The sequence below is a fragment of the Atractosteus spatula genome, chromosome 3, assembly GCF_055471065.1.
Source record: "Atractosteus spatula isolate fAtrSpa1 chromosome 3, fAtrSpa1.hap1, whole genome shotgun sequence".
Lineage (NCBI taxonomy): Eukaryota > Metazoa > Chordata > Actinopteri > Semionotiformes > Lepisosteidae > Atractosteus > Atractosteus spatula.
Window position 1 is genome coordinate 71,437,027 of NC_142708.1, and position 13,085 is coordinate 71,450,111.

Here is a 13,085-nt window from a genome sequence, read left to right on the forward strand (position 1 = left end):
GTCCCAGTCTGTTCCTCTCCCTCTGTCCCAGTCTGTTTCTGTCCGTCTGTCCCAGTCTGTTCCTGTCCCTCTCTCCCAGTCTGTTCCTCTCCCTCTGTCCCAGTCTGTTCCTCTCCCTCTGTCCCAGTCTGTTCCTCTCCCTCTCTCCCAGTCTGTTCCTCTCCCTCTGTCCCAGTCTGTTTCTGTCCGTCTGTCCCAGTCTGTTCCTGTCCCTCTCTCCCAGTCTGTTCCTCTCCCTCTGTCCCAGTCTGTTCCTCTCCCTCTCTCCCAGTCTGTTCCTCTCCCTCTGTCCCAGTCTGTTCCCGTCCGTCTGTCCCAGACTGTTCTGTCCCTCTGTCCCAGTCTGTTCCTCTCCCTCTGTCCCAGTCTGTTCCTCTCCCTCTCTCCCAGTCTGTTCCTCTCCCTCTGTCCCAGTCTGTTCCCGTCCGTCTGTCCCAGACTGTTCTGTCCCTCTGTCCCAGTCTGTTCCTGTCCCTCTGTCCCAGTCTGTTCCTCTCCCTCTGTCCCAGTCTGTTCCTCTCCCTCTGTCCCAGTCTGTTCCTCTCCCTCTCTCCCAGTCTGTTCCTGTCCCTCTGTCCCAGTCTGTTCCTCTCCCTCTCTCCCAGTCTGTTTCTGTCCGTCTCTCCCAGTCTGTTCCTCTCCCTCTGTCCCAGTCTGTTCCTGTCCCTCTGTCCCAGTCTGTTCCTCTCCCTCTGTCCCAGTCTGTTCCTGTCCCTCTCTCCCAGTCTGTTCCTCTCCCTCTGTCCCAGTCTGTTCCTCTCCCTCTGTCCCAGTCTGTTCCTGTCCCTCTCTCCCAGTCTGTTTCTGTCCCTCTCTCCCAGTCTGTTCCTCTCCCTCTGTCCCAGTCTGTTCCTCTCCCTCTGTCCCAGTCTGTTCCTGTCCGTCTCTCCCAGTCTGTTCCTCTCCCTCTGTCCCAGTCTGTTCCTGTCCCTCTGTCCCAGTCTGTTCCTCTCCCTCTGTCCCAGTCTGTTCCTGTCCCTCTCTCCCAGTCTGTTCCTGTCCCTCTGTCCCAGTCTGTTCCTGTCCCTCTCTCCCAGTCTGTTCCTGTCCCTCTGTCCCAGTCTGTTCCTCTCCCTCTGTCCCAGTCTGTTCCTGTCCCTCTCTCCCAGTCTGTTCCTCTCCCTCTGTCCCAGTCTGTTCCTCTCCCTCTCTCCCAGTCTGTTCCTGTCCCTCTGTCCCAGTCTGTTCCTCTCCCTCTGTCCCAGTCTGTTCCTGTCCCTCTCTCCCAGTCTGTTTCTGTCCCTCTGTCCCAGTCTGTTCCTCTCCCTCTGTCCCAGTCTGTTCCTCTCCCTCTCTCCCAGTCTGTTCCTGTCCCTCTCTCCCAGTCTGTTCCTGTCCCTCTGTCCCAGTCTGTTCCTCTCCCTCTGTCCCAGTCTGTTCCTGTCCCTCTGTCCCAGTCTGTTCCTCTCCCTCTGTCCCAGTCTGTTTCTGTCCCTCTCTCCCAGTCTGTTCCTGTCCCTCTGTCCCAGTCTGTTCCTCTCCCTCTGTCCCAGTCTGTTTCTGTCCCTCTCTCCCAGTCTGTTCCTGTCCCTCTGTCCCAGTCTGTTCCTCTCCCTCTGTCCCAGTCTGTTTCTGTCCCTCTCTCCCAGTCTGTTCCTGTCCCTCTGTCCCAGTCTGTTCCTGTCCCTCTGTCCCAGTCTGTTCCTCTCCCTCTGTCCCAGTCTGTTCCTCTCCCTCTGTCCCAGTCTGTTTCTGTCCCTCTCTCCCAGTCTGTTCCTGTCCCTCTGTCCCAGTCTGTTCCTCTCCCTCTGTCCCAGTCTGTTTCTGTCCCTCTCTCCCAGTCTGTTCCTGTCCCTCTGTCCCAGTCTGTTCCTCTCCCTCTGTCCCAGTCTGTTTCTGTCCCTCTCTCCCAGTCTGTTCCTGTCCCTCTGTCCCAGTCTGTTCCTGTCCCTCTGTCCCAGTCTGTTCCTCTCCCTCTGTCCCAGTCTGTTCCTGTCCCTCTGTCCCAGTCTGTTCCTCTCCCTCTGTCCCAGTCTGTTCCTCTCCCTCTGTCCCAGTCTGTTTCTGTCCCTCTCTCCCAGTCTGTTCCTCTCCCTCTGTCCCAGTCTGTTCCTCTCCCTCTCTCCCAGTCTGTTCCTCTCCCTCTGTCCCAGTCTGTTCCCGTCCGTCTGTCCCAGACTGTTCTGTCCCTCTGTCCCAGTCTGTTCCTGTCCCTCTGTCCCAGTCTGTTCCTCTCCCTCTGTCCCAGTCTGTTCCTCTCCCTCTCTCCCAGTCTGTTCCTCTCCCTCTGTCCCAGTCTGTTCCTCTCCCTCTCTCCCAGTCTGTTCCTCTCCCTCTGTCCCAGTCTGTTCCTGTCCCTCTCTCCCAGTCTGTTCCTCTCCCTCTCCCTCTGTCCCAGTCTGTTCCTCTCCCTCTCTCCCAGTCTGTTCCTGTCCCTCTCTCCCAGTCTGTTCCTCTCCCTCTGTCCCAGTCTGTTCCTCTCCCTCTCTCCCAGTCTGTTCCTCTCCCTCTGTCCCAGTCTGTTCCTCTCCCTCTGTCCCAGTCTGTTCCTGTCCCTCTCTCCCAGTCTGTTTCTGTCCCTCTGTCCCAGTCTGTTCCTCTCCCTCTGTCCCAGTCTGTTCCTCTCCCTCTCTCCCAGTCTGTTCCCGTCCGTCTCTCCCAGTCTGTTCCTGTCCCTCTGTCCCAGTCTGTTCCTGTCCCTCTGTCCCAGTCTGTTCCTCTCCCTCTCTCCCAGTCTGTTCCCGTCCGTCTCTCCCAGTCTGTTCCTCTCCCTCTGTCCCAGTCTGTTCCTCTCCCTCTGTCCCAGTCTGTTCCTGTCCCTCTCTCCCAGTCTGTTCCTGTCCCTCTGTCCCAGTCTGTTCCTCTCCCTCTGTCCCAGTCTGTTCCTCTCCCTCTCTCCCAGTCTGTTCCTGTCCCTCTCTCCCAGTCTGTTCCTCTCCCTCTCTCCCAGTCTGTTCCTCTCCCTCTGTCCCAGTCTGTTCCTCTCCCTCTCTCCCAGTCTGTTCCTGTCCCTCTCTCCCAGTCTGTTCCTGTCCCTCTGTCCCAGTCTGTTCCTCTCCCTCTCTCCCAGTCTGTTCCTGTCCCTCTCTCCCAGTCTGTTCCTCTCCCTCTGTCCCAGTCTGTTCCTGTCCCTCTCTCCCAGTCTGTTCCTGTCCCTCTGTCCCAGTCTGTTCCTCTCCCTCTCTCCCAGTCTGTTCCTCTCCCTCTCTCCCAGTCTGTTCCTCTCCCTCTGTCCCAGTCTGTTCCTGTCCCTCTGTCCCAGTCTGTTCCTCTCCCTCTCTCCCAGTCTGTTCCTCTCCCTCTCTCCCAGTCTGTTCCTCTCCCTCTGTCCCAGTCTGTTCCTGTCCCTCTGTCCCAGTCTGTTCCTCTCCCTCTCTCCCAGTCTGTTCCTCTCCCTCTGTCCCAGTCTGTTCCTGTCCCTCTGTCCCAGTCTGTTCCTCTCCCTCTCTCCCAGTCTGTTCCTCTCCCTCTCTCCCAGTCTGTTCCTCTCCCTCTGTCCCAGTCTGTTCCTGTCCCTCTGTCCCAGTCTGTTCCTCTCCCTCTCTCCCAGTCTGTTCCTGTCCCTCTGTCCCAGTCTGTTCCTGTCCCTCTGTCCCAGTCTGTTCCTGTCCCTCTGTCCCAGTCTGTTCCTCTCCCTCTGTCCCAGTCTGTTCCTGTCCCTCTCTCCCAGTCTGTTTCTGTCCCTCTGTCCCAGTCTGTTCCTGTCCCTCTCTCCCAGTCTGTTCCTCTCCCTCTCTCCCAGTCTGTTCCTCTCCCTCTGTCCCAGTCTGTTCCTGTCCCTCTCTCCCAGTCTGTTCCTGTCCCTCTGTCCCAGTCTGTTCCTGTCCCTCTCTCCCAGTCTGTTCCTCTCCCTCTGTCCCAGTCTGTTCCTGTCCCTCTGTCCCAGTCTGTTCCTCTCCCTCTGTCCCAGTCTGTTCCTGTCCCTCTCTCCCAGTCTGTTCCTCTCCCTCTGTCCCAGTCTGTTCCTGTCCCTCTGTCCCAGTCTGTTCCTCTCCCTCTGTCCCAGTCTGTTCCTGTCCCTCTGTCCCAGTCTGTTCCTCTCCCTCTGTCCCAGTCTGTTCCTGTCCCTCTGTCCCAGTCTGTTCCTCTCCCTCTGTCCCAGTCTGTTCCTCTCCCTCTCTCCCAGTCTGTTCCTCTCCCTCTGTCCCAGTCTGTTCCTCTCCCTCTCTCCCAGTCTGTTCCTCTCCCTCTCTCCCAGTCTGTTCCTGTCCCTCTGTCCCAGTCTGTTCCTCTCCCTCTGTCCCAGTCTGTTCCTCTCCCTCTCTCCCAGTCTGTTCCTCTCCCTCTGTCCCAGTCTGTTCCTGTCCCTCTGTCCCAGTCTGTTCCTCTCCCTCTCTCCCAGTCTGTTCCTCTCCCTCTCTCCCAGTCTGTTCCTCTCCCTCTGTCCCAGTCTGTTCCTGTCCCTCTGTCCCAGTCTGTTCCTCTCCCTCTCTCCCAGTCTGTTCCTCTCCCTCTCTCCCAGTCTGTTCCTCTCCCTCTGTCCCAGTCTGTTCCTCTCCCTCTGTCCCAGTCTGTTTCTGTCCCTCTCTCCCAGTCTGTTCCTCTCCCTCTGTCCCAGTCTGTTCCTCTCCCTCTCTCCCAGTCTGTTCCTCTCCCTCTCTCCCAGTCTGTTCCTGTCCCTCTGTCCCAGTCTGTTCCCGTCCGTCTGTCCCAGTCTGTTCCTGTCCCTCTCTCCCAGTCTGTTCCTCTCCCTCTGTCCCAGTCTGTTTCTGTCCGTCTGTCCCAGTCTGTTCCTCTCCCTCTGTCCCAGTCTGTTCCTCTCCCTCTCTCCCAGTCTGTTCCTCTCCCTCTGTCCCAGTCTGTTCCTGTCCCTCTCTCCCAGTCTGTTCCTCTCCCTCTGTCCCAGTCTGTTCCTCTCCCTCTGTCCCAGTCTGTTTCTGTCCGTCTGTCCCAGTCTGTTTCTGTCCGTCTGTCCCAGTCTGTTCCTGTCCCTCTCTCCCAGTCTGTTCCTCTCCCTCTGTCCCAGTCTGTTCCTCTCCCTCTGTCCCAGTCTGTTTCTGTCCGTCTGTCCCAGTCTGTTCCTGTCCCTCTCTCCCAGTCTGTTCCTCTCCCTCTGTCCCAGTCTGTTCCTCTCCCTCTGTCCCAGTCTGTTTCTGTCCGTCTGTCCCAGTCTGTTCCTCTCCCTCTGTCCCAGTCTGTTCCTCTCCCTCTGTCCCAGTCTGTTCCTCTCCCTCTGTCCCAGTCTGTTCCTGTCCCTCTCTCCCAGTCTGTTCCTCTCCCTCTGTCCCAGTCTGTTCCTGTCCCTCTCTCCCAGTCTGTTCCTGTCCCTCTCTCCCAGTCTGTTCCTCTCCCTCTGTCCCAGTCTGTTCCTCTCCCTCTGTCCCAGTCTGTTTCTGTCCGTCTGTCCCAGTCTGTTCCTGTCCCTCTCTCCCAGTCTGTTCCTCTCCCTCTGTCCCAGTCTGTTCCTCTCCCTCTGTCCCAGTCTGTTCCTCTCCCTCTCTCCCAGTCTGTTCCTCTCCCTCTGTCCCAGTCTGTTTCTGTCCGTCTGTCCCAGTCTGTTCCTGTCCCTCTCTCCCAGTCTGTTCCTCTCCCTCTGTCCCAGTCTGTTCCTCTCCCTCTCTCCCAGTCTGTTCCTCTCCCTCTGTCCCAGTCTGTTCCCGTCCGTCTGTCCCAGACTGTTCTGTCCCTCTGTCCCAGTCTGTTCCTCTCCCTCTGTCCCAGTCTGTTCCTCTCCCTCTCTCCCAGTCTGTTCCTCTCCCTCTGTCCCAGTCTGTTCCCGTCCGTCTGTCCCAGACTGTTCTGTCCCTCTGTCCCAGTCTGTTCCTGTCCCTCTGTCCCAGTCTGTTCCTCTCCCTCTGTCCCAGTCTGTTCCTCTCCCTCTGTCCCAGTCTGTTCCTCTCCCTCTCTCCCAGTCTGTTCCTGTCCCTCTGTCCCAGTCTGTTCCTCTCCCTCTCTCCCAGTCTGTTTCTGTCCGTCTCTCCCAGTCTGTTCCTCTCCCTCTGTCCCAGTCTGTTCCTGTCCCTCTGTCCCAGTCTGTTCCTCTCCCTCTGTCCCAGTCTGTTCCTGTCCCTCTCTCCCAGTCTGTTCCTCTCCCTCTGTCCCAGTCTGTTCCTCTCCCTCTGTCCCAGTCTGTTCCTGTCCCTCTCTCCCAGTCTGTTTCTGTCCCTCTCTCCCAGTCTGTTCCTCTCCCTCTGTCCCAGTCTGTTCCTCTCCCTCTGTCCCAGTCTGTTCCTGTCCGTCTCTCCCAGTCTGTTCCTCTCCCTCTGTCCCAGTCTGTTCCTGTCCCTCTGTCCCAGTCTGTTCCTCTCCCTCTGTCCCAGTCTGTTCCTGTCCCTCTCTCCCAGTCTGTTCCTGTCCCTCTGTCCCAGTCTGTTCCTGTCCCTCTCTCCCAGTCTGTTCCTGTCCCTCTGTCCCAGTCTGTTCCTCTCCCTCTGTCCCAGTCTGTTCCTGTCCCTCTCTCCCAGTCTGTTCCTCTCCCTCTGTCCCAGTCTGTTCCTCTCCCTCTCTCCCAGTCTGTTCCTGTCCCTCTGTCCCAGTCTGTTCCTCTCCCTCTGTCCCAGTCTGTTCCTGTCCCTCTCTCCCAGTCTGTTTCTGTCCCTCTGTCCCAGTCTGTTCCTCTCCCTCTGTCCCAGTCTGTTCCTCTCCCTCTCTCCCAGTCTGTTCCTGTCCCTCTCTCCCAGTCTGTTCCTGTCCCTCTGTCCCAGTCTGTTCCTCTCCCTCTGTCCCAGTCTGTTCCTGTCCCTCTGTCCCAGTCTGTTCCTCTCCCTCTGTCCCAGTCTGTTTCTGTCCCTCTCTCCCAGTCTGTTCCTGTCCCTCTGTCCCAGTCTGTTCCTCTCCCTCTGTCCCAGTCTGTTTCTGTCCCTCTCTCCCAGTCTGTTCCTGTCCCTCTGTCCCAGTCTGTTCCTCTCCCTCTGTCCCAGTCTGTTTCTGTCCCTCTCTCCCAGTCTGTTCCTGTCCCTCTGTCCCAGTCTGTTCCTGTCCCTCTGTCCCAGTCTGTTCCTCTCCCTCTGTCCCAGTCTGTTCCTCTCCCTCTGTCCCAGTCTGTTTCTGTCCCTCTCTCCCAGTCTGTTCCTGTCCCTCTGTCCCAGTCTGTTCCTCTCCCTCTGTCCCAGTCTGTTTCTGTCCCTCTCTCCCAGTCTGTTCCTGTCCCTCTGTCCCAGTCTGTTCCTCTCCCTCTGTCCCAGTCTGTTTCTGTCCCTCTCTCCCAGTCTGTTCCTGTCCCTCTGTCCCAGTCTGTTCCTGTCCCTCTGTCCCAGTCTGTTCCTCTCCCTCTGTCCCAGTCTGTTCCTGTCCCTCTGTCCCAGTCTGTTCCTCTCCCTCTGTCCCAGTCTGTTCCTCTCCCTCTGTCCCAGTCTGTTTCTGTCCCTCTCTCCCAGTCTGTTCCTCTCCCTCTGTCCCAGTCTGTTCCTCTCCCTCTCTCCCAGTCTGTTCCTCTCCCTCTGTCCCAGTCTGTTCCCGTCCGTCTGTCCCAGACTGTTCTGTCCCTCTGTCCCAGTCTGTTCCTGTCCCTCTGTCCCAGTCTGTTCCTCTCCCTCTGTCCCAGTCTGTTCCTCTCCCTCTCTCCCAGTCTGTTCCTCTCCCTCTGTCCCAGTCTGTTCCTCTCCCTCTCTCCCAGTCTGTTCCTCTCCCTCTGTCCCAGTCTGTTCCTGTCCCTCTCTCCCAGTCTGTTCCTCTCCCTCTCCCTCTGTCCCAGTCTGTTCCTCTCCCTCTCTCCCAGTCTGTTCCTGTCCCTCTCTCCCAGTCTGTTCCTCTCCCTCTGTCCCAGTCTGTTCCTCTCCCTCTCTCCCAGTCTGTTCCTCTCCCTCTGTCCCAGTCTGTTCCTCTCCCTCTGTCCCAGTCTGTTCCTGTCCCTCTCTCCCAGTCTGTTTCTGTCCCTCTGTCCCAGTCTGTTCCTCTCCCTCTGTCCCAGTCTGTTCCTCTCCCTCTCTCCCAGTCTGTTCCCGTCCGTCTCTCCCAGTCTGTTCCTGTCCCTCTGTCCCAGTCTGTTCCTGTCCCTCTGTCCCAGTCTGTTCCTCTCCCTCTCTCCCAGTCTGTTCCCGTCCGTCTCTCCCAGTCTGTTCCTCTCCCTCTGTCCCAGTCTGTTCCTCTCCCTCTGTCCCAGTCTGTTCCTGTCCCTCTCTCCCAGTCTGTTCCTGTCCCTCTGTCCCAGTCTGTTCCTCTCCCTCTGTCCCAGTCTGTTCCTCTCCCTCTCTCCCAGTCTGTTCCTGTCCCTCTCTCCCAGTCTGTTCCTCTCCCTCTCTCCCAGTCTGTTCCTCTCCCTCTGTCCCAGTCTGTTCCTCTCCCTCTCTCCCAGTCTGTTCCTGTCCCTCTCTCCCAGTCTGTTCCTGTCCCTCTGTCCCAGTCTGTTCCTCTCCCTCTCTCCCAGTCTGTTCCTGTCCCTCTCTCCCAGTCTGTTCCTCTCCCTCTGTCCCAGTCTGTTCCTGTCCCTCTCTCCCAGTCTGTTCCTGTCCCTCTGTCCCAGTCTGTTCCTCTCCCTCTCTCCCAGTCTGTTCCTCTCCCTCTCTCCCAGTCTGTTCCTCTCCCTCTGTCCCAGTCTGTTCCTGTCCCTCTGTCCCAGTCTGTTCCTCTCCCTCTCTCCCAGTCTGTTCCTCTCCCTCTCTCCCAGTCTGTTCCTCTCCCTCTGTCCCAGTCTGTTCCTGTCCCTCTGTCCCAGTCTGTTCCTCTCCCTCTCTCCCAGTCTGTTCCTCTCCCTCTGTCCCAGTCTGTTCCTGTCCCTCTGTCCCAGTCTGTTCCTCTCCCTCTCTCCCAGTCTGTTCCTCTCCCTCTCTCCCAGTCTGTTCCTCTCCCTCTGTCCCAGTCTGTTCCTGTCCCTCTGTCCCAGTCTGTTCCTCTCCCTCTCTCCCAGTCTGTTCCTGTCCCTCTGTCCCAGTCTGTTCCTGTCCCTCTGTCCCAGTCTGTTCCTGTCCCTCTGTCCCAGTCTGTTCCTCTCCCTCTGTCCCAGTCTGTTCCTGTCCCTCTCTCCCAGTCTGTTTCTGTCCCTCTGTCCCAGTCTGTTCCTGTCCCTCTCTCCCAGTCTGTTCCTCTCCCTCTCTCCCAGTCTGTTCCTCTCCCTCTGTCCCAGTCTGTTCCTGTCCCTCTCTCCCAGTCTGTTCCTGTCCCTCTGTCCCAGTCTGTTCCTGTCCCTCTCTCCCAGTCTGTTCCTCTCCCTCTGTCCCAGTCTGTTCCTGTCCCTCTGTCCCAGTCTGTTCCTCTCCCTCTGTCCCAGTCTGTTCCTGTCCCTCTCTCCCAGTCTGTTCCTCTCCCTCTGTCCCAGTCTGTTCCTGTCCCTCTGTCCCAGTCTGTTCCTCTCCCTCTGTCCCAGTCTGTTCCTGTCCCTCTGTCCCAGTCTGTTCCTCTCCCTCTGTCCCAGTCTGTTCCTGTCCCTCTGTCCCAGTCTGTTCCTCTCCCTCTGTCCCAGTCTGTTCCTCTCCCTCTCTCCCAGTCTGTTCCTCTCCCTCTGTCCCAGTCTGTTCCTCTCCCTCTCTCCCAGTCTGTTCCTCTCCCTCTCTCCCAGTCTGTTCCTGTCCCTCTGTCCCAGTCTGTTCCTCTCCCTCTGTCCCAGTCTGTTCCTCTCCCTCTCTCCCAGTCTGTTCCTCTCCCTCTGTCCCAGTCTGTTCCTGTCCCTCTGTCCCAGTCTGTTCCTCTCCCTCTCTCCCAGTCTGTTCCTCTCCCTCTCTCCCAGTCTGTTCCTCTCCCTCTGTCCCAGTCTGTTCCTGTCCCTCTGTCCCAGTCTGTTCCTCTCCCTCTCTCCCAGTCTGTTCCTCTCCCTCTCTCCCAGTCTGTTCCTCTCCCTCTGTCCCAGTCTGTTTCTGTCCCTCTGTCCCAGTCTGTTCCTCTCCCTCTGTCCCAGTCTGTTCCTGTCCCTCTGTCCCAGTCTGTTCCTCTCCCTCTGTCCCAGTCTGTTCCTGTCCCTCCCTCTCACCGTGAGCAGGTGCAGCAGGTCCTTATTGGCCTGGAAGGGTGGGTGGTGATTCTGGATGGCCAGCAGCTCACTGATGTTGCTGTACAGGTGCTGCATCTTGCTGAGGTTGATCTTGTTGTCCTCCAGGTAGTCGGGCAGGGCCTCGTGCAGGGACACCAGGTCCTTCAGGTGGACCCCCAGGATGGGCATCTTGAAGCCCACGCACTCACTGTACACCCGCCGGTAAGTGCCGTAGTTACTGCTGGATGACAGCAGCTCCGTCAGCTCGTTCAGGGTCTGGGACGGACAGAGGGCAGACAGAGGCAGGGAGAGAAAAGAGTAAAGAAGTAAGGAAAACAGTCAAATTTGGGTTAGAAACAGGTGATGAATATGGGTGTAGAACAACTCTAGAACAACAGAGACATCACTCTAGAACAGCAACCCACCCAGAGTTTGGATCACTAGGGTGCCTTGCTCTACCCTGATCCTTCTTCTAGAGCCACCTGTTGTTGTTTTGCTATCTGAGGTTGTTCCCGTTTGTCGAAGCTCAGATCTGTTTCTGGAGGCTCCTGTTCCAGAACGCCATGTTCTACAATCGTATATGTGGGTGAGAAGATTCCCGTTCTAGAATACTGCGCGTGAGCAGCACAGAGCTGTGTGTGGACAAGGAGGGCTTGTGTTCAAGAGTTCTTCGTGTCTGTGGAGCAGCTGACTGTGCCAGAGTTCCTGTTCGGGACCAGGGTGTCCCAGTGTCTGACCTTGGTGACGTCCTGGGGCAGCAGGCTGGCCGTGTCCTTGAGGCGCGAGATGGAACTGTGACACAGCCCCCCCGTCACTGCCATCAGCGTGCTGAAGTTCTGGAGAGCCCGCAGCTTCTGCACAACACAGAGAGACGCAGCTGGAGGAGGGAGAGGCCCCGATGATGCCCGAACAAAGGAGGCTGTGTGGTGTGTGAGTGTGAGAGTGAGTGAGTGTGAGTGTGAGAGTGAGAGTGAGAGTGAGAGTGAGTGTGAGAGTGAGTGTGAGAGTGTGAGAGTGTGAGTATGTGAGTGTGACTGTGAGTGTGAGAGTGTGAGTGGGGAGAGTGAGTGAGTGTGAGTGAGAGTGTGAGAGTGTGAGTGTGTGAGTGTGTGAGTGTGTATGTGAGTGTGACTGTGAGTGTGAGTGGGGAGAGTGAGTGAGTGTGAGTGAGAGTGTGAGTGTGTGAGTGTGAGTGTGTGAGAGTGTGAGAGTGTGAGAGTGTGATAGTGTGATAGTGTGATAGTGTGAGTGGTGAGTGTGAGTATGTGAGTGTGACTGTGAGTGTGAGAGTGTGAGTGGGGAGAGTGTGTGAGTGGTGAGAGTATGAGTGTGAGTGTGTAAGTGTGACTGTGAGTGTGAGTGGGGAGTGTGAGAGTGTGAGTGGTGAGAGTATGAGTGTGAGTGTGTGAGTGTGAGTGTGAGAGTGTGAGTGTGTGAGTGGTGAGAGTATGAGTGTGAGAGTGTGAGTGGTGAGTGTGTGAATGTGAGAGTGTGAGTGTGTGAGTGTGCACGTGCCAGTTCCAGTGACCTGTGCCACGTAGATGAACTTGGTGAAGACCTCCGCCCTCTGCTGGGCTGTGTGTTGGTTCAGGATCATGAGCTGGACCCACTGAGAGATCCCGTTGCACAACGTCACTGAGCGCTCCAGCGCAGGGTTCTCCCGCACAGACCCGCGCAGCACGTAGCTCCGGTAATCCAGGTACTGAGAGAGGAGGAGGCAGAGAGAGGGAGGGTGGGGAGGGAGGAGAGAGAGGGAAGGAGACAGAGGGAGGAAGGAGAGAGAGGGAGGGTGGGGAGGGAGGAGAGAGAGGGAGGGAAGAGGGAGGGAGACAGAGGGAGGAAGGAGAGAGAGGGAGGGAAGAGGGGGGAGATGGAGGGAGGAGGGAGATGGAGGGAGAGAGTGAAGGAGAAGAAAGAGATGGAGGGAGAGAGAGAGGGAAGAGGGAAAGAGAATGAAAGGTTAATAGATCAGAGGTAAAACTTGTGCCAGGAACTGACTAGATGTTTGACTGAGGGGGCTCACCGAGACCCTGCAGAAGTTCTTGAACTCCAGGTAGCTGAGGTGCTCGGCCAGTTCTCCCGGCTCCATGTGGTCAAACAGCAGGGACACCTTCCTCTTCTTCACCTCCGGGCCCCCGCCCTGCAGGGTCAGACGTCTACAGCCGCTGGAGGGCTGGCTGAGGGACGGGACAGCAAGAGAGAAGGGGTCACACACTTTATACTGACATTTAATGTCTCTCAGCCATAAATGTGTTCTGTTTGAGCACTCATGTTGGTTAGAAATAGCCACTATAAATAAAAGTGTATACTTCCGTATCTCAACACCTCTCTCTTCCTCCCCTCTCCTCCTCTCCTTCCATCTCTCCTTGTCATCCCCTCTCCTTCTCTCCCTCCATCTCTCTCCTCTCCCTCCCTGTTTCCTCTCTTCCTCTCCTCTCCTGCTCTCCCTCCCTCTCTCCTCTCCCTCCCTCTCTCCTCCTCTCCCTCCCTGTTTCCTCTCTCTTCCTCCCCTCTCCTGCTCTCCCTCCCTCTCTCCTCTCTCTTCCTCCCCTCTCCTCCTCTCCTCCTCTCCCTCCCTCTCTCCTCTCTCTTCCTCCCCTCTCCTCCTCTTTTCTCTCTTCCTCCCCTCTCCTCCTCTCCCTCCCTCTCTCCTCTCTCTTCCTCCCCTCTCCTCCTCTCCCTCCCTCTCCTCTCTCTTCCTCCCCTCTCCTCCTCTTTTCTCTCTTCCTCCCCTCTCCTCCTCTCCCTCCCTCTTTCCTCTCTCTTCCTCCCCTCTACTCCTCTCTTCTCTCTTCCTCCCCTCTCCTCCTCTCCTGCTCTCCCTCCCTCTCTCCTCTCTCTTCCTCCCCTCTCCTCTCTCTTGCTCTCGAGGAGGAGACTCCAGGGCACACAGGTGTGTCTATACACAGTGCAGTACTGCCTCTCACAGGTCGGAGGTGTCTACGAGCTGAGAGTGCTGCTCCTCTCCTTCTCGCTTCACCAGTTCCCACAGCTCCTCCATCACTCCCCCCAGCAGGTCATCGCCCTTGAACACCACTGGGAACCGGTTGATCCAGTGCCTGAGAGAGAGAGGGGTGCATACAGACACACTGACTGGACACTCCAGTACATTAACACTGCACTGAGAGAGAGGGGTTCATACAGACACACTGACTGGACACTCCGGTACATTAACACTGCACTGAGAGAGAGGGGTTAATACAGACACACTGACTGGACACTCCGGTACATTAACACTGCACTGAGAGAGAGGGGTTCATACAGACACACTGACTGGACACTCCGGTACATTAACACTGCACTG

The 13,085-nt window shown here is 57.3% G+C and overlaps 1 protein-coding gene across 3 annotated transcripts in view; it reads right to left on the minus strand.

Annotated features, from left to right (window-relative positions):
* The window catches only part of rasgrp4 (RAS guanyl releasing protein 4), a 48,494-nt gene that overhangs the window by 11,302 nt on the left and 24,107 nt on the right, over window positions 1-13,085 (minus strand). For all 3 annotated transcript variants that reach the window (XM_088912248.1, XM_088912247.1, XM_088912246.1), the window contains 5 exons: window positions 12,709-12,840; window positions 11,805-11,958; window positions 11,310-11,483; window positions 10,519-10,635; window positions 9,782-10,057 (listed from right to left, as the gene is read on the minus strand). In XM_088912248.1, the coding sequence (XP_088768374.1) occupies window positions 9,782-10,057; window positions 10,519-10,635; window positions 11,310-11,483; window positions 11,805-11,958; window positions 12,709-12,840 (853 nt within the window). The remainder of the gene's footprint in view (window positions 1-9,781; window positions 10,058-10,518; window positions 10,636-11,309; window positions 11,484-11,804; window positions 11,959-12,708; window positions 12,841-13,085) is intronic.